Source organism: Argentina silus (assembly GCF_951799395.1).
Source record: "Argentina silus genome assembly, chromosome: 22".
NCBI classification, from domain to species: domain Eukaryota; kingdom Metazoa; phylum Chordata; class Actinopteri; order Argentiniformes; family Argentinidae; genus Argentina; species Argentina silus.
The window spans coordinates 7666368-7687570 of NC_139676.1; the positions used below are offsets into that span (position 1 = coordinate 7666368).

The 21203-nt window shown below is 45.6% G+C and overlaps 4 protein-coding genes across 4 annotated transcripts; 1 reads left to right on the top strand and 3 right to left on the bottom strand.

The window, feature by feature from the left end:
- Nucleotides 1-316: 316 nt before the first annotated feature.
- Nucleotides 317-2389, bottom strand: wfikkn1 (WAP, follistatin/kazal, immunoglobulin, kunitz and netrin domain containing 1; the record flags this gene model as incomplete). The annotated part of the gene is made up of 2 exons (XM_083694349.1): nt 317-1855; nt 2117-2389. 2 exons carry the CDS (start codon nt 2387-2389, stop codon nt 317-319), a joined length of 1812 nt encoding a protein of 603 aa, XP_083550475.1.
- Nucleotides 2390-3899: 1510 nt separating this feature from the next.
- On the bottom strand, nt 3900-8182 carry LOC310821468 (ras-related protein Rab-40C-like). The gene is made up of 6 exons (XM_083693510.1): nt 7586-8182; nt 7331-7391; nt 7177-7237; nt 6891-6968; nt 6195-6417; nt 3900-5833 (listed from the first exon to the last, which is right to left on the bottom strand). Exons 1-6 carry the CDS (start codon nt 7737-7739, stop codon nt 5541-5543), a joined length of 870 nt encoding a protein of 289 aa, XP_083549636.1. The 5' UTR covers nt 7740-8182; the 3' UTR covers nt 3900-5540.
- Nucleotides 8183-12092: 3910 nt separating this feature from the next.
- LOC310821464 (inositol 1,4,5-trisphosphate receptor-interacting protein) lies at nt 12093-14895 on the bottom strand. The gene is made up of 2 exons (XM_083693506.1): nt 14799-14895; nt 12093-14345 (listed from the first exon to the last, which is right to left on the bottom strand). The coding sequence occupies exon 2, from the start codon at nt 14328-14330 to the stop codon at nt 12315-12317; it is 2016 nt and encodes a 671-aa protein (XP_083549632.1). The 5' UTR covers nt 14331-14345; nt 14799-14895; the 3' UTR covers nt 12093-12314.
- A 1400-nt stretch (nt 14896-16295) lies between these two features.
- Nucleotides 16296-18474, top strand: calhm1b (calcium homeostasis modulator 1b; the record flags this gene model as incomplete). The annotated part of the gene is made up of 3 exons (XM_083693509.1): nt 16296-16394; nt 16987-17577; nt 17854-18474. The coding sequence occupies exons 2-3, from the start codon at nt 17026-17028 to the stop codon at nt 18472-18474; spliced, it is 1173 nt and encodes a 390-aa protein (XP_083549635.1). The 5' UTR covers nt 16296-16394; nt 16987-17025.
- Nucleotides 18475-21203: the final 2729 nt, after the last annotated feature.

Genomic DNA, 21203 nt, shown 5'->3' on the forward strand with positions numbered 1-21203 from the left:
ATGGTATTTTCTGTTTCAGCAACATGTGCAGACAGTATATAATATCAGTGACAGCTTAACACTGTATTTCCTGTACAAGAAATCCACCAGTGTGGAGGTCATCACCAGCCCTAGTCCTGGAACTGCTGCAGCATCTCACCCAGGGGAGGCTGCTGGAGGTAGAAATCGGAGGACGGGCTCATTGTAATGCATGGAATGGAATGAGGAATGGTATCGCACGTGTTTGATGCCATTCCTCATTCCATTCCACGCATTACAATGAGCCCGTCCTCTGATGTCTACCCCCACCAGCCTCCCTTGTCCCACACGTCTTCTACTAGTCCTGGAACCGCTGTAGCATCTCACACGTCTTCTTCTCCAGCACCTCGTTGATCTTCTTCAGCCTCCGGTCGGAGATGGGCCGTACGTAGCTGTCAGGCTGGATAACCGCCATGCCGTCCTGCACCTCTCCCATGACCAGCAGGGGGCCCTCCTCCATGGTGATGTTGGGACAGGGGCAGCTCCAGTCCATCTTGGCCAGGGTCACCTCCAGGTGCCGGGTGTTGAAGAACGCCAGGCCCATCTTCTCATCCCGGAGCACCTTCTCCAGGCTGAAGCGGGCGATCCCTGAGTCCAGGTCTTCGATCAGCTCCGTCAGCCTCCCGACGATGACAAAGTCGCTCCGGCACAGGCTCTGCACGATCTTGCCCTTGACCCTGCATGTCTTGCAGGGCCGGCTCTTGGGCTGAGGGCAGTTGGCATCACACTCCTTCTTGCTGCGGAAGCTGTTGGAGTTACCCTGGCAGCCGCCGTAGGCAAAGGCCTGGCACTGTTTCATGAGGGAGTTCCAGGACCAGCGGGCCTCCCAGGACTTGCAGGGCCCCTGAACGGCGGGCAGGGAGCAAACGCCCGTGCCCTCCCTCTGGCAGGAGGCGCGGCACTCCTCGTAGGTCTCGAAGCGGTTACGGCTGTCCTCGCAGCCCCCGTTGGAGAAGGCCAGACAGGAGCCCTGCTTGCTGTCGTAGTACCAGTCTACGTGCTGCTTGCCTCCGCACTCCCTCTTGTCCACCTCCAACAGGCAGTCGGCGGGGGAGAAGGGACGCCCCATGCCCAACTCCGGGTCCTCCGAGAAGTCGTCCCCGGCGCGCTGGACAACGGACAGCGGGTAGTCTGCCCTCAGGGCCCCGGCAGTGTTGCGGGCAATGCAGGTGTAGATGCCCGTGTCCCACACCTGGGCGTTGTAGATGACCAGCTGGCCGATGTTGGTGATGACCACGTTGCCATACATCTGGTCGGGCCTCATGACCAGGCTCTCCCGGCGGTCACTCTGCTTCTCCCAGGTGACGTCGGGCCTGGGGACCCCCATAACATCGCAGTGGAAGCTCATCGTGCCCCCCACATAGATGGACTGGTGGCTGGGGTTGGAGAAGAGCGTAGGGGGCATGGGGACCTCCAGGGAGGAGGCGGGGGTGGGATTGGCCGTGGTGTCCTGGGGCAGGGGGCTGGTGTCAGGCCCGGCCAGGTAAAAGCGGCAGGTGACCACGGTCAGCGTCACCCCACGTACGCAGGCCTCGGCGTCCATATAGCAGCGGTTGAAGTAGGTAAGGCCGTCAGAGGAGCAGGTGAAGTTGGGCTCTTTCTCACAGCGGTCCTGGCACTTGCAGATGGGCTGGCCTTCCCAGATGTCACAGGTGGCCCCCTGCTGGCTGCAGATGAAGCCCTGGCAGGTGGCAGTGGAGCCCTGGCCCCCGCCCCCGCCTCCCTTCCCTGAACCCTGAACATCGGGCTCAGCAGGGGTGCCGTCTGAGAAGCGGGCGGCCACACAGCTAAACAGTCCACACACATTGGTGCAGCACTTCTCAAAGTTTGCACAGTCCTGCAGAGAAAAACAACAGCATTTACTGAGGCAAAGATATATATTTCAGTACAACAAGGGAGAATAATTATTCAATTTATTATTTGTATTATCTGCAGTACCTATTAGTAGTCTATTATCTGTATATTGCCTATCATTATGAAAAAAGTTCTAAATTATATAAAGTACATTTCTTCATCAAGAATAAATTGCCATCATTGTGTCTGATATCTTTAAACAATTTACATTTTGTGAGATGATGAATATAGACCAATGCCTCACCTCGTCGACCTCACATTCCCGTTCGCAAGTGCTTTGCGCATCCACCCAGAGGTTGGCGTTCAACTTGTTTGGACAAACTCCTGGGTGTTCTACTTTGGAACCAGCCAGACTTGCGCTCAAAGTGTGCTGGGGCAATGTGCAGAGGTAAACCAAGAACACAAGAGATGACCAACCGATGCGTCTGTATAAAAGTCCTTTTGGAGTAAGTGATTTTGGCTGGTGCGCATTATTGTAAACTCCGAGCTCCCAAAGGCTAAAGGAAGCTCTAGTCATTGTGAATATAATGCGTAAAAGTTAGCCATCAAAAACTTCCATAACTTCGTCTGTTCTTCAAAACAGAGAGACCATTCTGATCAAATACAGCCATCCAGTTTGTGCGTAACCAATCTTGGAACAAGTGCCAATTTGTTGCACGCCGTGAAGAAACCGTTCTCAAATTGCAGATGAATAAACCATTGTCTAACAAGAAGCTCTCCCCCTGCTCTGGACATTAATTCAGCAATGTCATTATAACAAAATAAAAAAAAACTTTATGAATCTATCTATCTGGTTTGAAATAAAAAAATAAATAATAAAAAGATTCAAAATGTGAATAAATGACTTGATGAAACAATTTCAATTCAACAAAAACTGCACCAAACCATGTCTCTCTGCTGGCATGTAAGGCAAGCGGACGAAAGTGCACAAAGAGAGAGGGAGACGCAATATCGGTCTTGGCGTGACTGGGGGTGGAAAGGGCAGACCCTCTGACCGCCCCCGTGGTCGTGCAGTGTCTGAGACCTTTACTATGGAGAGCCATGCGCTAAGCAACTGGACAAACATTGTAAAGACATCAAAGGAACCGTGGGGCCGTGTAGGCAAGCTGTCCCAACAACCATAAGCACGGGGCCAAACATTCCGGTGGGAAATCGAATGTTTCATGCGACCAGACAGAATTTATAGAAGTGTTGTTCACATAAAGTGAGGCATGGCTAGAAGCCCTCCCCATCAAGTGAGGTTTGTTGTTTGTGAAGTCCTACACATAAGAAAGGTGAAATAGGCTATAATTATTTTGCACCGCTTTTTCATAAGACTATTAGGCCTATAACTTTTACGCATGGTGCTTTGATAGGCTGTGGTGTTTTGTCGTGAACGTAGTTGTTAAAATTAATATACAACTTTGAGGAGCGCACAGCTAGAGCTGGTTATACATTTGTGAAACCCGACACTGATAAAGGAAGAAACGCAAAGAAACATGTTGTTTACGTTTGTTCAAGTCAAGTCTAGACGTCGGTCAGTTTACCACCATCACTCATTCACACAAAGCTCAGAGATGCCACGGTCAGGTGGGAAGACGTAAAGAGGCACATTTTCAATGGAGTGCGACACTCATCTTTGTCCTAGCGTGGCTCCAAGGCTCTGAGAAGCAACTCGCCTCTTCTTTTCATTGAAGGTGACCCTTCAACCTTCGGCTGACTTTTGACCGCCTGCATTCAAGCTCAGAAGAGATGTCCTTGGTTAGCCGCGGCAAAGCCAATAACACGGGAATGGCTAATCAATTCAGCACCCCCACGGTTTTATTGCACTTGAGCATGATATGGAGAGCTCCGCTTAACTTAGCGACCGGACAGGACAAAAGGAAACAGAATATTCCCACCGCTCACACACTGACCTTGCTGAAGCTTTGAATAAATGTCACATCGCCAAATGCGCATGAAAGTAAAACTTATCATGCGTTTTACATAAATATGAATACTAATGAGCTAAAGGTTTTAAAAACACAAAATACACAAATTCGTTCTTTCATAATCATGATTTATTTTTCTGGAAAAAAAACATTGCTTTCCATGGCAACTATTTACCAGTTTCAAAACCGTTAATTTTTACAATCAACCAGCAGCATATACCACAAAAAAGGTAGTGCCTTGTTCAATATACCCAGAATATAGTACTTTTGTACTTTTCCTTTTATTCACTTCATAAAAGGGTGTATAAATAATATAAACATCATGCATCTGTTTCCACCTCCCGTTGGAGCTCTGTTGCATGAACACAGGGAATGTTTCAGTGTAAATACATTCTTATAATCTGTCCCTTTAAAAAATATACTGTATCATCAGATACCACAACACACTGGAATAGTCATTACATTCATAAAACAAAATGTGGATAAATAAACATTAAATCATGTTAGATTTTATGGAATTTGCTATATAGGGAGAAATGGAAGTTGACCAAAGGTCCAAAGGTAGCATGTCGTTAAATTAGCTATATGTGATTCAGGTAGAAGACATCTTCACCATACACTCGACACACAGAAGAAAACCCAACTGATACCCCAGATTAACCAAAACAAAACTAATATTTCAAAACCTTTAGTCTGAATCAGAATGATATCCAGGACCACATTGATCTGGCTGATTTCCCCTGTACTGCTCAAAATCAGCCAGATAGATCTGATCCTGGATAGCAAAAAAAGAATCCTTCTAATTTAGATGAAAACGTGTTTAAATAGTGACCCCGGTACAAAGCCATCCATATACTTAGAACCATAGAGCCAGGTCATAGGACAAAGGGCAGAGGCATGATTTCACCATCAGCTCTGTGTCTCTTCCTTCAGCATTCAACTGCTAGCTAACAGAGACAGGGAGCTCTAACGGCATATTACTTCATTCTGAAATAAGCGCTATAACCAGCGCTTTCGCCACGAAAATTTGTCCTACTGGTTTTTTTTTAATCTCATATGGGAGCTCTGGAGCCAAAGAAGACAATGATGATGGAAATGGATGGGCGTGAATCGGAAAACAGTCGATTAATTGACTTTTGAAAAGTTGTTCATCCTAGGGACTGCCAAAAAATAAATAAAAATAGGCTGATGTTTTTCCGATACATGTTGCATTCAATTTTCAGGGCAAAACGTTGTGCGATCTGAAAAAAGGTAACCTCTAAATCTGACTCAGAGACTTATCAATTGGGGTCATAATAATCACATAGAATGAGGGAATAGGAGACATAACACAATCCCACCACACACAACTCCCAAAATATTCAAGACAGAGCACATGATAGCGTGTATTTACAACAAGTATTTTCTTCTTAAATATCAATATACACATTCCGTAAAAAAAAAAGAAGCTGTTTAAAAGAGTCTTGACACTAATTTGTAGTGTTGACAGGTGGGCGATGACAGCTTGATTAGGCCTGTTGGTCACGGTGGCCCTTGCGCGTGCAAGGGTCATCCCATAGGAGGCGCTAGAGGCTCTAAGAGAGAATATGCTCCCAACACCATAGTACAATACATCAAACTCCCAGCTTGTACTGCTGTTTGGGGCGACTCCACACGCGCCCCACGATCTATGGACCCCCGCACCACAGTGTAGGGAGAGAGAGAGAGAGCTGTTACTGGACCTAACGGTGGGGGGCCCCCCCACCCCCACTCTCATCCCTAGGAGATCTTACAGTTGCTTTTGCTGGAGGAGTTCTTGGGGGGGCTCTGGGGGGGCCGGAAGGACTTGGAGCGTTTGAGGCTGTTGCCCTTACTGCTGCTGCTGCCCGACGCGGCGGCGCTGTTGGCTACGGAGTAGGAGCGTCCGTGCATCATGACGGCGTTCATGCCGTTGGCCATGGAGAAGGACTTGAGGTGGCTCTTGATGGCCACGGGTAAGGGCAGCTTGTCGATGAGGTGCACGGGCGTGCAGGAGACGATGGCACGACAACACAGGTCCTGCAGGCTGAACACTGGAGGGAGGACAGGAGCCGGAGCGGGAGACGTCGTTAAGAGCATTATTGTTGTTGCAATAGTGGATATTGAAGCAAGGACCCCACGGGGGACCCTGCCTAAAACGTCTCGTCTTGCATGGAACTCAATAGAAAATCCTGGTAATGGCAACCCTGGATATGATGTAACACAGGGGAGGCTGGTGGAGGTAGAAATCGGCGGACGGGCTCATTGTAATGCATGGAACGGAATGAGGAATGGTATCAAAACACGACCATTTCCTCATTCCATTCCATTATGCATTACAATGAACCCGTCCCTCTTGATTTCTGCCTCCGCCAGCCTCCCCTGATCCAGCACCTAGCCCCCCCGTCACCTCACCTCTGTTGGGTTTCCAGAACTTCTCCATGCCGTGCCTCATGAGTACGATGCGGGAGAGCTCGGTGAACGACTCGATGACGTTGAAGTTGCAGAGGGGGCTGACCTCGAAGAAGGTCATGCCGTTCTTCTCGGCGTAGGCCCTGGCCTGCTCGGTGGGCACCTGCCGCTTGTAGGCCAGGTGGAGACGGTTGCCCACCAGGATCCGTGGCACGCCGGGGGCATGCTGGGGGAAGAGGAGGAGGAGGAGGAGGAGGAGGAGGAGAAGACGACGACAGAGAGTTAGAGCAGCAGGAGTGGGACACTGTGGGATGGGTGTATGGGTTCAATTATATTCCTGTGGAGAAAAACTTTGTTTACTATTCCTTTAATATCTTTCACTGTTCCATCTGTAAAAACTCACAAACAGGCACATGCAAATACACAAACACCTTTTCAATCCAGGAAACAGATAAGGCCCCTTGCTCAGGGCAGGAAGGAAACAGGAAATGGAGACCCGAAGACTTGAGCCTGTCTGGTATAAGCTCCTGCCAAAAAGCCACAATGGTGGATTTCAGCGTTTACTGCAAGCTGCTAAGCGGTCAAGAATGAGCTGCTAAGCTGTCAAGATTGATCATTCAGCCACACTGTTCAGAGTTGGCAACTATTGGTATGATTAGCCTACTCACCCTAACCCTTAAGAAGGAGAGAGAAGCTTACCTCATCAATCTCTCTGATCCAGCGGTCAATGCCATCGAAAGACCAGCTGTTAGTTATGTCATAAACCAGCAAGATTCCCTGTGGGTTGGGAAACAAACAAGAATATTCATCATCATTCAATCGTGTTTTTCCAAACTGTTTGTGTCCCAGAATACACATACAGTACAGGAGCAGAGGCATTTGACACTTGACAGATATGTCAGTTCAGTATCAACACAATTCAAGCAAGGCTTGAAAACACACGTAAAAACAGTATGATTTTATGTCCACGGCCCACACTCCTCACCTGTGCCCCACGTGAATATGACCTGAAGATGGTGCAGAATCGACCCTGACCCGAGGTATCCCTGTTGAGCACAAAATCAGCTTCTGTCAGATTCAATTGAGTGTTTGTGTCCTGCATGATTTATGTTCGTGTATCACTTTGTATGCATATGTACCACAACTCTAACTTGACTCTTCTCCCATCTAGAAGGATCGTGGTGGTCTTGCAGTCGATCCCTGAGAACCCACGCACATGATTTAAGATTAGACATACAAAACATCAGATCAATCCCTCATTGTCATATGCCAGGAATTGTCATTCTAACACGACGCCACTTCGCCTGAACTACAGTGTGGACGGAGTCGAGCTGTCTTAAAACAATGATCAATCCCTATGATTGAATAGGTCCTTATTTCCTGCAGTCACTCACCACTGCTGTAGGCATAGGGTGACTCCACAGATCCGTCTTGTAAGCTGTCCAGAATCTCCATCTTTCCAACATCGCTGTCCCCGACTAGCAGGAACTTCAGGAGATAGTCGTAACTTTTGACAGGGCTGCCTTGCGTACCCATGATCCCACGCATTGGAACCAATATAGGTAGAGCTTGGCGCTCCGACCGGTCTGATGAGCACCTGGTTCAAATCAAACTCAGGAGTGCGGCTACTGCGGTTCACCCAGCGCAAATCAATTTGAACAGTATCTGCTCTTTACTGGCATTACAGTGAGGCAGCCGTCCTGTGCTATGAATGTGCGAATAGGACAGCAGCATTTACAAAAATAGTTTCACGAATGTAGCTGTCTAGAATTCGGTGTTAAACGTTGTCGTTAGCTAGCTATCATATTAGCTACCCAAAGCTAATTTGTCAAAACAACGAATTTATGGATCATTCCGCCTTCAGAACTATATCACCTGTATGACACAAAATGGGTTGATGAACAATGAAATCCAATACGAGAGAATTCTTCATTTACAAGGCCGAAATTAAGAACAATTTGGTTGGCTTCCAAAGAGGCGACAACGGCAGCAAACCCGTTTGTGTTCCGCTTCTGAGAGCGTCAACACTGTGCGACATCCAGTTCATTACATATTTCACAATAAAAGCCCCTTGCCTTTTGTAACATGAAATGACATTGATGGGGGCATTGGTTGATCGTTGTACTAGGTGTAATTTGTGCATTTGCTTTTTTCTAAATGTCATATATGCTACACACCGCAAACTGTGATTTTTGCATTGGATGTGGATTTCACTGGAGAAAGTTTATTTACCATGCATTAGTCTCTACAGTCCTAACTTGTTCTCTGCTTTTACTGTTTTAAACTGTCATGACTGTTCTACTTGTTTTCCTCTTATGTTTTGTCTCGTTGTCTTTTAATGGTTTGTATTCATATTCCTGTTAAACGTGCTGTATTGCGTCCATGTATGAAATGTAGTCTATAAATACAGTTTGATTTGATTGTAATGTTATTACCTGGTAACTCAGTGGTTACCAATGATTGGTATTATCTGCAGGTGTGGTAATTGCCCTGTTAGTGTTGCCCTATATAAATGCCATGTATAAAAACCACAAGCAAATGTCTGCTGATTCAAGGACAGATCGTACTCTGAAGTATCTGGAAGTCATTTGCTGGATGGCCAACATGTTGGTTAGGTTAGCCTTGATGTTTTTGTTCATGGCTTACTCTGGTCACTGTTTCCCTTATAGTGAGGAGTCTGAGCTTGGGCCTGAGGATATGTGGGCTGAGATGGAGAAATTTATGTTTGAAGAGGACAATGAACCATTTGTACCCGAGCTTAAGAAAGGTGCTTCGGACGACACCCAACGACACAGCTCAACTTACATGCCCATGGAGGCCAGGAAGGTACCTGAATCCATCCCCATCGCAGCCTACATGACTCAAACACACCTTCTCAGACCTGAGAAATTTGCCAGGACAATGCCTGACTCTGTCAGGGATGTCCTTCTTGCAACAGCACCTCCGACCACTCCTGCACCGACCAGCCCCAAGTTGATGGAAGTTTTGTGCCATCTTGACAGGATGTATGTGAGGGTCAGAAAAGATGTGTTCAACAGCAAGGATGCCTATAAACACCTGACCCTGGGCTCCTGCCATGTCAATGAAGCCACATCCGAACACTACTATATGCTGTATTACCTAGAAGGCTGTGGCATCAAAATGGAGGTTAGTAATGGCTGTTTTGCTTTTTGTGTAGAAGATTGATTTAAGGGGACGGCAGGTTGCCCAGTCAGGTGCGCTTCTTTACCAGCTAAGTGGTAAACATTTGATCAACTAATAGTCTTAATGCTCTCATTTAGAGAAATCAGGTATGTAACTCCAAATGCTTGCACCTACACTGGCCCTTGCATGGTAGAATTGTCCACCCCTTTGGACAATTCTGTTTGTGTGTTTCTTCTATTCCAGAGCAACACAGATTCTGTTTTGTATACCAACGTACTCAATTACAACCCCCATTCCTCAGGCCCAATTATGAGGCAGATGCCATTTTCTGTTCCTGTTGTGTGTCAATATAACCGGTAAGGAATTCCAGTTTTTCATATAATTTGACATTAGGTGGCCCGGTCTGGAAATGACCCGTACCTTCTAGCTCTAATCAACACTTCAATGTAGCTCTCCTAAGAATAGGATGGCTGTAAGCAATAGTCATATTTAAACCTAGGCCATATAGAGCTTTTGGTGTGTTGCTACGAGGGGGAGGCTGGTGGAGGTACAATGAGCCCATCCTCTGATTGCCTCCCCTGGTTGCTGCTCATCCAGTCCTTTCAGATGTACACGCGCAATGGAGGCTAGTGATTGACTCGCATCCATAGACAATGTGTCAATGACTGAATGCACTTTGCAGGTTTTTCCGCTCTCATAAGGTTGGCGTTCATCCTCGTATTAGGGGGGGAACGGTCTTCAAGTCCCTCAAAGCCAAGGCAGGAGTCACCCTTATCCCTTATGATGGTAAGTCAGAGGAGGCTGGTGGAGGCTGAAATCTGAGGATGGGTTAATCGGAATGAGGAATGGTATCAAATGTGGTGCCTTCCTTGTTCTGTTCCAAGCATTACAATGAGCCCGTCCTCTGATTCTGCCTCCACTGTGGTACGTAGATATTCATAGGTCAATAAGTTGAACCCCTATAAAGCAGGATAATTGTAATTTTATAGATGTAGTACCCAACTGAGGGGAAAAATGTTAACAATGACCTTATGCCGTTTTCTTTTAGAAACATGGACTGAGTTCACCTCAGAGGAAAGCTTTACCGTAGGACATCCGATGTACTTTGAGGCCAAAAATCACCGCAGGACTGGCCAGGAAAGAGTATACATCAACAGATGTTACATGACCGCTTCCCAGGACCCCAACTCGACGCCTAAATACATCGTCATTGACAACTATGGGTAACTCAAAATACATGCTATTCAGCTGACTCTTTTATCCAAAGCGACTTACATTGCAGTGAGTGCATACATATTTCAGTATATGGTCCCAGTGGGAATCAAAACCCCAACCTAAGTGTTAGCACCATGGTCTACCAACTGAGCCACAGAGAACCACCATTTCCTGCTTCTGTCTCTTTACAAATGCTCAGCCTCGTTGACTACAGTGTGTTTCGTCCATTGCTAGTTGTATGGTGGATAGCATGATCACAGACCAGTCAAAGTTCATCCCTCAATCTTCCAAGACTGCTTTGAAGTTCAGCGTTGGTGCCTTCATGTTCACAGCGATGGTGTCTGATCATGTCCTGCGGAAGGTATTTGGTTTCTGATGTCTTCTCATGCAATTTGGGTTCAATCAACAAGCGTCTTAATCACGTACTCTGTTTTTAAGCGCCTATACATGCATTGTGAAATCACAATGGGAGCTACTACTCCAACCGCAAGTGCCAAGTCCTGCAACTACAATGCCAACACGGAAAAGTAGGTTCACCAGCATTCACTATTCAGAATGGCATATCACTACTCCAGCGGAGGCTGATGGAGGTTGACATTGGAGGACTGGCTCATGGTAATGCATGGAACGAAATAGGAATGGTGTCAAAACGTGTTTGATTCCATTCCATGCATTACAATGAGCCAGTCCTGATTTCTGCCTCCCCTGCACTACTCACCCCACCCCCTACTACTTTGCATGTTGTGTATTGTAGACATGTATGGTCGTGTGTTGGCACTTACATTTTAAGCGGTTTTAATGCCTTATATAATTGCCCTTCTGGGTTTAAATAAAATGTTTTTAATAGACCGGTTCTGAAGTGTTGGTCTAACCATTGTTTTGTTTTTGTCTCAGGTGGACAGAGCTGTATGGAGAGAACTCTGTCTGTGGCTGCTGCTCCTCCTCCTGCCCTCCACTGCTAGGTTCTGGTGAGTTGATACTGAGGGTGGTTGTAGACTGAGCCAGGGTCAGATTATCTATAGCTTTGCCAGATGGAAAATGCCTGATCATATGATTTGGTTGAAAGGGTTCATCGTTGCAGTGTGCCTTTTTGTATAGCATTATCATTTAATTGATGTCCTTTTCTACAATCTTTAACAATTCATAGGCTATAAGAAAATGATAACCAGTGATCCTTGGGCGATGGATTATCAGAAAAATCGTCTGCTAGAGCCAAGTCCTGAAGTCAAAGCATTTGTGCCTGACATTTCAACCTCTGAGCAACATGCTGGGTTTTTGGACTTCTGGGACGGAGACTTCTAAAGGTAGACTGAATGCCTTGTGATTGGTTATGGAGTTTCTTGTTAATGCAAATTACCTTGTTTTCTCTCCTTGGTTTTTAGATACCAGGATTCAATGAAGATTATTTAACAATATTTGTTAAATATTACAATATTTAAATGAAATAAAATGTCATGTAATTCAATGACTGTCCTGTCCTTAATTCAACGTGTTTGTCCATCTGTTGCAGTAAATGGAAAGGCTTTGAGCTTTATCTACAAACACAACATGACACTTGTGGTTAAGATGTAAAATGGTATAAGTGACTTTTGGCAAGCCATAAGGTCTCATTTAAAACAGTTTTTGATCATTAATTGTATACAAGCCATTACACTTGAGATTCCAGTGAATGGAATATGAACTCTTTAATTCTTGTTCCACACCATGTCTACTTGAACACCATAGTTTAACATTATGAACATCATAGCTTAACTTTTATTCAGACTATTGCTTTGGCACATACTCTTGTATCAGCACGGAAGTGTTTTTGAGCATCTCTTGCAAGTGATTTACAGTCTTGATGTAGAGGATGTTTTGTACCACAAGAGGGCGGAAGAGATTCACTGGCTTTGCTTCAGAAAATACAGCAGGGAGACCAATGTCATCTGCAAGCAGAGGGTTTCCAATGAAGGCGTGATGCAACTTCCTGTCCTGAAGGCTCTTTTCCAGGAAACCATATGTGTCACGCATCCTGTCAGCCCAGTGTTCTGGGGTCCACTCTGAAGGCTCCTTGTTCATAAGCAGATGCATGAACACTGTTTTTAAATGATAATCTGTAAGGGCACTTCTCCCTGTTAGACTGGTCTGCTTCTTGTGAAGAAAAGCTATCATTTCAAGGCATTGAATATGGCATGAGTTTTCAGGCAGGCTTTTAGAGAGCTGCTTCAAGAAGTGGTCCTCAAACATGGCCAAAGAAAGGGTCCAATGAGTGTCTGAGCAGTTGTTCTTAGATGAGGTGAAAGGAGAGCTGGTGAAATAAACATCTGTGTCTTTGAGCTTCACTACCGGGGTCACATTAAAGATGATCACCTTCCCTGATCTGAATCGGACCATCAGAGTTCCTGGAGCATCCATCTTGCGAAACAACAGCTCAAACTCGTATTTGTGGGAAATCTGTCCCCATGCTTTTCTTAAAACCGCCTGGAACCAGTTTGTGACCTTGGTTCTGGAAAGGTAAGGGCTGTTCTGAGAACAAATCGGGCCTCCTGAAACCTCAATGACTTTTATTACTTTCTCGTTCTCGCAGTGTAGCAGGCATAGCATGTCATCTCCTATGTCCGCAGTGCCACAGTGGCAGCCATTTTCTATCTCAACACTCTTCACCATTTTTATTCTACCACAGCCCTCCATGTCGACTGCCTTGTCCCCATCGTCCTGGCTGCACCAGAGCTGGTGCTGAAAGCTGTATGGGTGTTGTGGTCCAAAGAGTACTATGATGTCACATACAAGGGAACCGTACATGCCCTCCACCACCATAAAGTCCTCCATTACCATGCCAACCTCCCTGTCAATCATGCTCCTCGTGGCTTCCAATAGGTCACTGGCGAAACCTTCCACAAACTCACTCGTCCTCCAGCTCTCACTGGGGGACACTTTGACACATTTCTCATAGAAGCGGTTCAGTGTATCACTGTCTGGAAGGGACACCTCGGCAGAGAGGTTGCTCTCTTCATGGGTGAGATCTTCTCGATCTGGCTCCTGAGAATACCTTCTTCTCAGGTATTTAATGAGGAAGTGGATGACAGAGATGAAGGAGTATGCGTTCCATAAATGCCAGATGTACTGACTCTCCCAGTCAGTGAAATGATCCTGTTTGGCCTCCTGAGATGTCACTTCCTGGTCTGTCTCAGAGATCTCCTGATGAGCCAATGATGACCTTTGGTCGCCATTATGAACCCCTTGAGCCCATTGTTGATTGACAGGGGGAATATCCTTGTTCTTGTGGATATGGGACACGTCTGCTGCGTCCAAATAAGGCTGCTTCTTGTCTACTTGTGAAGGCTTTGGGTCAACATGAGGCTTTCCCTCATCTTCTGAGGTCAGGGTTTGGTTTGTGTCAGACGCACCCTGGTGTACTTGTGACAGCTTATGTTCAATGTTAGACCCTTCCTCTTCCTCTTCCTCTTTTCTTCCTTGCTTGACATCCATCTCTCTTAACTCATCCTCTGAAGGATTTTGGTCGATTTGAGGCGCCCCATGCTCCAGAGGAGACTCATTCGGTTGGACATGTAGGAGGAGCTTGGGGTCGATTATAGGAGGCCCCTCTTGGTCTGCTAGTGTCACTTCCTGATTGATGAGGGTCATTTCCTGGTCCAACTTCACCCTCTCCCTCAGCAGCCACTCCTCACGCTCCTGCATGCTGTTTATGATGTCATCGTCTTGCTCCTGAACCCTGGGGTTCTCTCTTGGGTACAGTAGGCCCACCGCTACCACAAACACACGCAGAATTGTATCTTGCATCCTTGAACGTTTTCTCTGTGTGGACATCAAATAAGACAAAAATCCATTGATAATCCCATGGTTATCTCAGCTTTCTACTGATACTTTAATGTTAAGCCATAAGCACATACACACACGCACACGCACACAAACACACACACACGCACACAAACACACACACACACACACACACACACACACACACACACACTTACAAAGTGTATTAGCCTTTATTAGTGTATTAGCCTAATGCACTACAAAACTGTCTATCAATGCATTGATCAATATCTGTAATATGAGCAAACTAAAGCTGCAGACATTAACGTTCTATTTCATTGAACAGTATATGAGTAAGGAAGAGAGAAAGTGACTTCCTTGTTGGTTCAAAACCATCTACTGTACCTCCTGGCTCATTCAATAATATCACATATAACACCTTTATTTCACCAAATAGTATTGAAGAAAGGTTGTAGTAACGATAACACTAACCTGGCACGAGTTTCACACTGCAGCAGTCATCATTTGTGAACGCACAGAGAGAGGATGAAGCAAAGAGAGAGGGAAACTTTGCACGGCAACAATTGCTTACCTCTTCCTTTTTTAGACACAGTTGTAGGTTGACTTATTTCCTGAGTACCCTGCCCTGCTGCGTGACACTTTCCTCTGCAATATGCTCAGCAAACCGGATAGCACAGACTTCCTCTCCTACAGTTTGGGGACAGTTGAAGGTCAATAAGTCATACATAATCCTGAGGTAAACGTCCTCAATATGCTCAGCAAACCGGGTTAGGGTTAGGGTTAGGCACAGACTTCCTCTCCTACAGTTTGGGGACAGTTGAAGTTCATTAAGTCATACACAATCCTGAGGTAAACGTCCTCAACAATGTGAGACCATTCACTTTGTGTGTGTTGCTGTTGTTGACCGATTCTTAGCCTGGAGCTAGATGAATTTCACTCATAATATTTTACTTCATTACATTTAGTTTTACAGGCACATTTTCTGTAATTGTGCCAGTTTTAGCCAGCCAGCTAATTTACAACTGTAGTTGAGATAATACATTATAGAGAATTCATTATAGCGAAAATGACAACACATTATTTGATTGATGCTGCAGGTGGAATTGTCAAGCTTTTTCATCACATTAACAATGCTGTTCAAACAACAACTAATGATGCGTGGAAAATGAATTGTCTCCTTCAATAGGGTGCTAAACCGCTGTCTTTTATCGTCATGGAGGGTATTAACTGGTTGGGCCTGCTTCTCCTCATTCCCCAGGGTGCAGTTCGATGCTACGTAAAACCATTACTGCAGTATACCGTAGGTCAGACAGACTGAAAACACACAGGCACCAGAGGATGCTCTTTATCTTATGTAAGCCTGCAATAGTATGACTAGGTAATTTTGCCTTATAGATTTTGTAAAGTTACACAGCAAATCTTGGGGCCTGAGGTATAGATATTAACAGCAATAAACGTTAACTGGTCAATTGAATTATTACAAGATGAATCTCATTGTGTGATCCAGAAGTTATCATGATTGCTAGACTGTGTACACAGTGATTTAGCCCTCTGCTAAATAATAAACAAATATCTGCGGGCAAACAAAGAACATTTGAATATATTGAAAGCTATTTTTGCATTTATAGTACCTGACACATCACTATGGTTACAGGCAGTTGGAGAGCCAGGTTGTCTAACGTCTACAAATAGACTTTTCTCATCTTTCTCAGATACTTTGAAAACCATCAGTGTCAAATGGTAGGTAGACTAATAATCTAAAATAGTCGAAGTGTTGTTAAGAGGCAGTAACATGTTTGCTTTAGGGACAATGGGAGAGGGAGATGGGTATCCTGTTACATCACAGGTGGAACACTGGGGCCCAGGTGCCTCTCTAGGGTGGGGCCTGATGACAGATGATTATGGTCTGCTTCTCTAGCTACATCACCACAGATTGTTCCAGAAGCGCTCAGGTATCGTCCAGGGGTTCAGCAATGCAAGAGTATACTTGAGGAACTTTATTCCATCCATTTTTAACCCTATTGTCAATTTCATCCAGACTGCATACTCTGAAGAGGAGGGTCAATTGTGAGTTTTTGTTTTTCTTCAGGTTCTCAAATAATTGATTTATTCACTGTATTAGCTTATTTTCTGTTTCTTCAGTCTAAAAAATAATTGATTTCACACTGCAGTGTTGAGAAATGTATTTGCTGGTAATTGTTTACTTAATGTCTTGCATAGTTTGTTGTTTTGGCACTTCAGACACTCAGACAATTTACAAAGCAATGGAAAATTGATCCAATTGTTGAGTCAAAAATTGACTTTGTGTACAACATCTCTTGTGATCTCATCTCAAAATGATCAATTTAACTGAGTTGTAAATTTACATGGGCACCAGGGGAGGTAGAAATCAGAGGATGGGCTCATTGTAATGCATGGAATGGAATAAGGAATGGTATCAAAAACACGTTTGATACCATTCCTCATTCCATTCCATGCATTACAATGAGCCCATCCTCTGATTTCTACCTCCACTAGCCTCCCCTGATGGATACAGTAATCACAGGGGTACAAGACACAATACACATTATATGACCCAGTACCTTCCACATTTTGGGCCCTCCTATCAAATCAAAGTTGATAGCCTGTCAAATAACTGCCTCTTCCTTTTCCTCTACAGACTTGAACACTTTGGAAAGGAACCACCAGATCACTCAAGATGGATAAGTTCCGTATGATGTTCCAGTTCCTCCAGTCCAATCAGGAGTCTTTCATGAATGGCATCTGTGGTATCATGGCCCTGGCCAGCGCTCAGCTGTACTCGGCCTTCGAGTTCAGTTGTCCGTGTATACCAGAGTACAACTACGCCTATGGGATCGGACTACTGGTTGTTCCGCCTATATGGTTCTTCCTACTGGGATTCGTATTGAACAATAACGTGTCAATATTGGCGGAGGAGTGGAAGAGGCCGACCGGGAAACGGACGAAAGACCCGACGATCTTGCGCTACATGTTCGTTTCGATTACGCAGCGCTCCCTGATAGCACCCATGGTGTGGATATCTGTGACGCTTATGGATGGGAAAAGTTTCCTGTGTGCGTTTAGTGTCGACTTGGACATCTATCAGTTTGGGAATTCCAGCCGGATCGAGGGGATGTCCGAGGTGGAGAGACTGAAACTTTTGGCGAAAATTCCATGTAAGAATATATTTGACCAGCATGAGGTGATATCGAGGGAGGCGGCATCTCGATACATTAAGTGTATATCGCAGGTAGGTCCATTCTTCTGTATTTACGTTTAAAATTGTTGTACTAGTAATATCGATTTATGGTATGTGAGTGCAGTGGAGGCTGGGGGAGGTAGAAACCAGAGGACAGGCTCATTGTAATGCATGGAATGGGATGATACCATTCCTTATTCCATTCCCTGTATTCCAATGAGCCCGTCCTCTGATTTCTGCCTCCACCAGCCTCCCCTGGTCTGGTCTGGTGTGGTGGTGACTGGTGATGCGAGACCTTCATTCGTAAATGTATCATGTCTTCCCCAGGCGTTTGGTTGGGTCTTCCTGCTGCTGATGACCCTCGTGGCTTTCCTGGTGAGGGCAATCCGCCCATGCTTCACCCAGGCCGCCTTCCTCAAGACCAAGTACTGGTCGCACTACATCGACATCGAGCGCAAGATGTTCGATGAGACCTGCAAGGAGCACGCCAAGAGCTTCGCCAAGGTCTGCATCCACCAGTATTTCGAGAGCATCAGCGGCGAGATGCGAAGCTTCCATCGCCATCGCTCCTGCAAGGACGACAGCGACGATGAGGATGACGACAAGAAGAGGAGTGATGAGGACAAGCTTCTAGGTATAAGGGCTCAGGACGACATGAATAAGGTCCTCTGGAACTGGCACACTTGCAAGCCGCCTCTGGCCCTGAGGAAGGAACAGCCAGATGGAGAGGCCAATGAAGTCCCAGACAGAGAGGTCAACGAAGAGGTCAACGTAGGGGTCAACGCAGGGGTCAACGCAGGGGTCAACGCAGGGGTCAATGCAGGGATCAATGGAGAGATAAACTTAGGGGTCAACAGAGGGGTCAACGGTGGACCAAATGGCTTCGCTAACGGCCACGCTCATGGCATCGCTAAAAAGGAGTGGGCGGTGTACTACAGCAAGGTTTGAACATTTCAACGGACAATGAAAGCGCCATTCGCTTACAATAGACTGTGTTAATTTATTTTTGGATGGAGTCGGCCAATAGGGGCAAAGACTTGTTTTCCTGGTTTGGCACATCAAACTTCCCCATCCTTTTGGCATTTGTGTTTTTCCTTGGCTTCGGGAATTGATGTATTTAGAGTATGCAAAGGAAGACTTTTACTTGAGTTTTGTATAATGTATCAATGTGTAAAACATGTCATTTTGATGTAGGGTTTGTCAGTGTTGTTGACATTAATGCTTGTGTACTGTAGATGTTAATCTTTCATAAAACAAGACTTATCAAATGCCATCTTGTAAAATCTTGACTGAACATTTGCTCTTGAATGGGGGCAAACTGCAAAATTGCTCAATGCAGAGGCAGATCAAAGGTTCATGATTTCTTGAGAATTGAAAAGGTGACATTGATAAAGGTTTGTGTAGGAGTGGGACATCCTGTTTGATGATGCAGAATGATTACACAACCATCAAAGGACAGACAAAGAAAGGCCACATATAATTTGCAATTCTGGGTCAAGAACAATGTATTAATATTTGCTAATTATGTTATTGGCTCAGAGCAGTTCCAAACAAAGATATTTGTGATTCGAAAGCGAACCAATCAAGTCTGTGCTTCTGGGTGTTGTCCAATACAGTTTACGGTATTGACATTTGTACTATTTCCTCTGCATTGTTTGTCTCTTTAACACCAAACAAAAGATCACCAATGTGGTTGCAAGTATACCATAGGCGACCTTTGGTAATTCACAATGTACTTCATGGAATTCTGGGGAGAATCAGTGACAACAACAATAGACTTAAACTCCCCATTGTATACGAACGCTGGCCGATACTGGCCCCTGAAAAGTGCTGAAGCAGTTAAACGTTTAAAAGATTTTGCATCACATTTCTGTTGATGTCAAGCAAGGTTTACAATGGAAAAGTATCTACTGAGTCAACCCCAGCTAATACAGCTTCATGTAGTTTCTACAGTTTCTTTGTAAAAGTGAAACTATTATATAGTGAAGCGAATTGTCGCAAAAACCATAATTCCAAGTTTCCACTCAACCATGACAGGTGTAGAAGCCTCCATCTTGAGAGCACCTTTTCCATTACACACCCATTTGCGTTTCATTTACCTCCATTGTATGCAAACTGGGGGCAGTAACACACTCACACTCACAGACACATTTTACATGATGGAAAGGGAACAAGGACAGCATTTGCATGTCTCGTATCTCCCATCCTCAAAGCTCTCAGATAGAGTGCTTTTCAATCAGTCTAGTAGGGCCTATTGTAATCAGTGTTTACTTCAGTGTATGCACCACAGAGCTTTTAAAGGAATGTAGTTATCTTACAAGATATGCATGACAATGGATTTTTTTGAATGTTTTTTTTTCTTTTTTTTTTCCAGGGATTGGTTTGTTGTTGATTTGCACAATGCTGCTATGTCTTGGTAGACCACCAGAGGGCATACCATTTTCATATCCCGTGTCGAAACCAAAACCCTGCCTTGCATGAACACAGCAAAGCAGGATGTTTATGCAGACTCGCAGCCTCTCCACATATCAATGCCATCTTTGTCTTTAACCCCATAATTTTTAACCCACTAACACTCCTACGTCCCTTCAGTACACAACATATTTCCACATCCACAATGCAGCTGTAGCCACTAAGTAATGATGATGTCATAATGATAGGATGGGGGATGAGAATGCAATGAATCCCCAGGATCCCACAGAAGCCTCTCCTCCCACTGAAGGGGGTCAGGGGGAAACACACATATCTCCCCCCAAAGCCAGCAGCTGCCTTCTGTCTCCAAGGCCTGCCTAGTCCTGTGTGTATGTGTGCCTGGCAGGACCGCCGATGTGGGGGTGGGTGTTGCTGGAAGCTGGGTGTCTTTGTCCAGGCCATCCCTCTATCTTTCTCTCTCTCTTTCTCTATGTATCTCTCTCTATCTCCCTCACTTGTCTCTCATTCTAGCACCCACTCTGTCTCTGTCTTTCTTTCTCTCTCTCTCTCTCTCTCTACTGTATCTCTATCTCTAACCCCCCCCTTCTCTCTCTCCTTCTTCCGCTCTCTCTCTCTCTCTCTCTCTCTCTCTATGTGTGGCCTACTAGTGTAGTCTTCCTCCACACAATAGCGACATGTTTATATATAGATGAAAAGAAACGAAGCAAAAAAATAACCAGGAGCTTTAACTGACAAAGCTTCCCTATGCTCTGGCGGGGAGGCAGGGATGCAGTCCAGTGATATTCCTGCTGGTTTGACTCAAAGAGCTGCCCTCCTCTTCACCCTGCTGGCTTTGTTTTGGTTGTCGGGACAGCAGTGGTGCACATGTCACTGACCTGGCCTCCCTCCCCCCCCGCCCACACACACACACAAGCAATCACATACACACACACACACACACACACACACACACACGAGCAATCACACACACAGTTACACACATACACACACACAAGCAATCACATACAGCACACACACACACACACACACACACACACACACACACACACAGACGCCCCATTTGCCAACGTCTGGCCCCTCTGCCTTCCTCCTGCCTATGCCTGCTGTCGTCTCTCCGGGGGAGTGAGGGAGCGAGAGAGAGATTGGAGGACGGAGAGAGAGAGGGAGGGCTGAGAGGAGAGGGAGGGGGAGGAGGGAAACGAGAGTTGCGAGGCAAACGACTGGTCACATGAGCAGAGATCTGT

Bases quoted from the DNA above. Each gene is read 5' to 3' on its own strand.
- LOC310821468 (XM_083693510.1), bottom strand. From the start codon at position 7,739: ATGCGTGGGATCATGGGTACGCAAGGCAGCCCTGTCAAAAGTTACGAC. The intron at 7,392-7,585 runs GTGAGTGACTGC...GTGGGTTCTCAG, and splicing joins ACCCTATGCCTACAGCAGTG to GGATCGACTGCAAGACCACC. The intron at 7,238-7,330 runs GTACATATGCAT...TGTGCTCAACAG, and splicing joins AGAGTCAAGTTAGAGTTGTG to GGATACCTCGGGTCAGGGTC.
- LOC310821464 (XM_083693506.1), bottom strand. From the start codon at position 14,330: ATGCAAGATACAATTCTGCGTGTGTTTGTGGTAGCGGTGGGCCTACTG.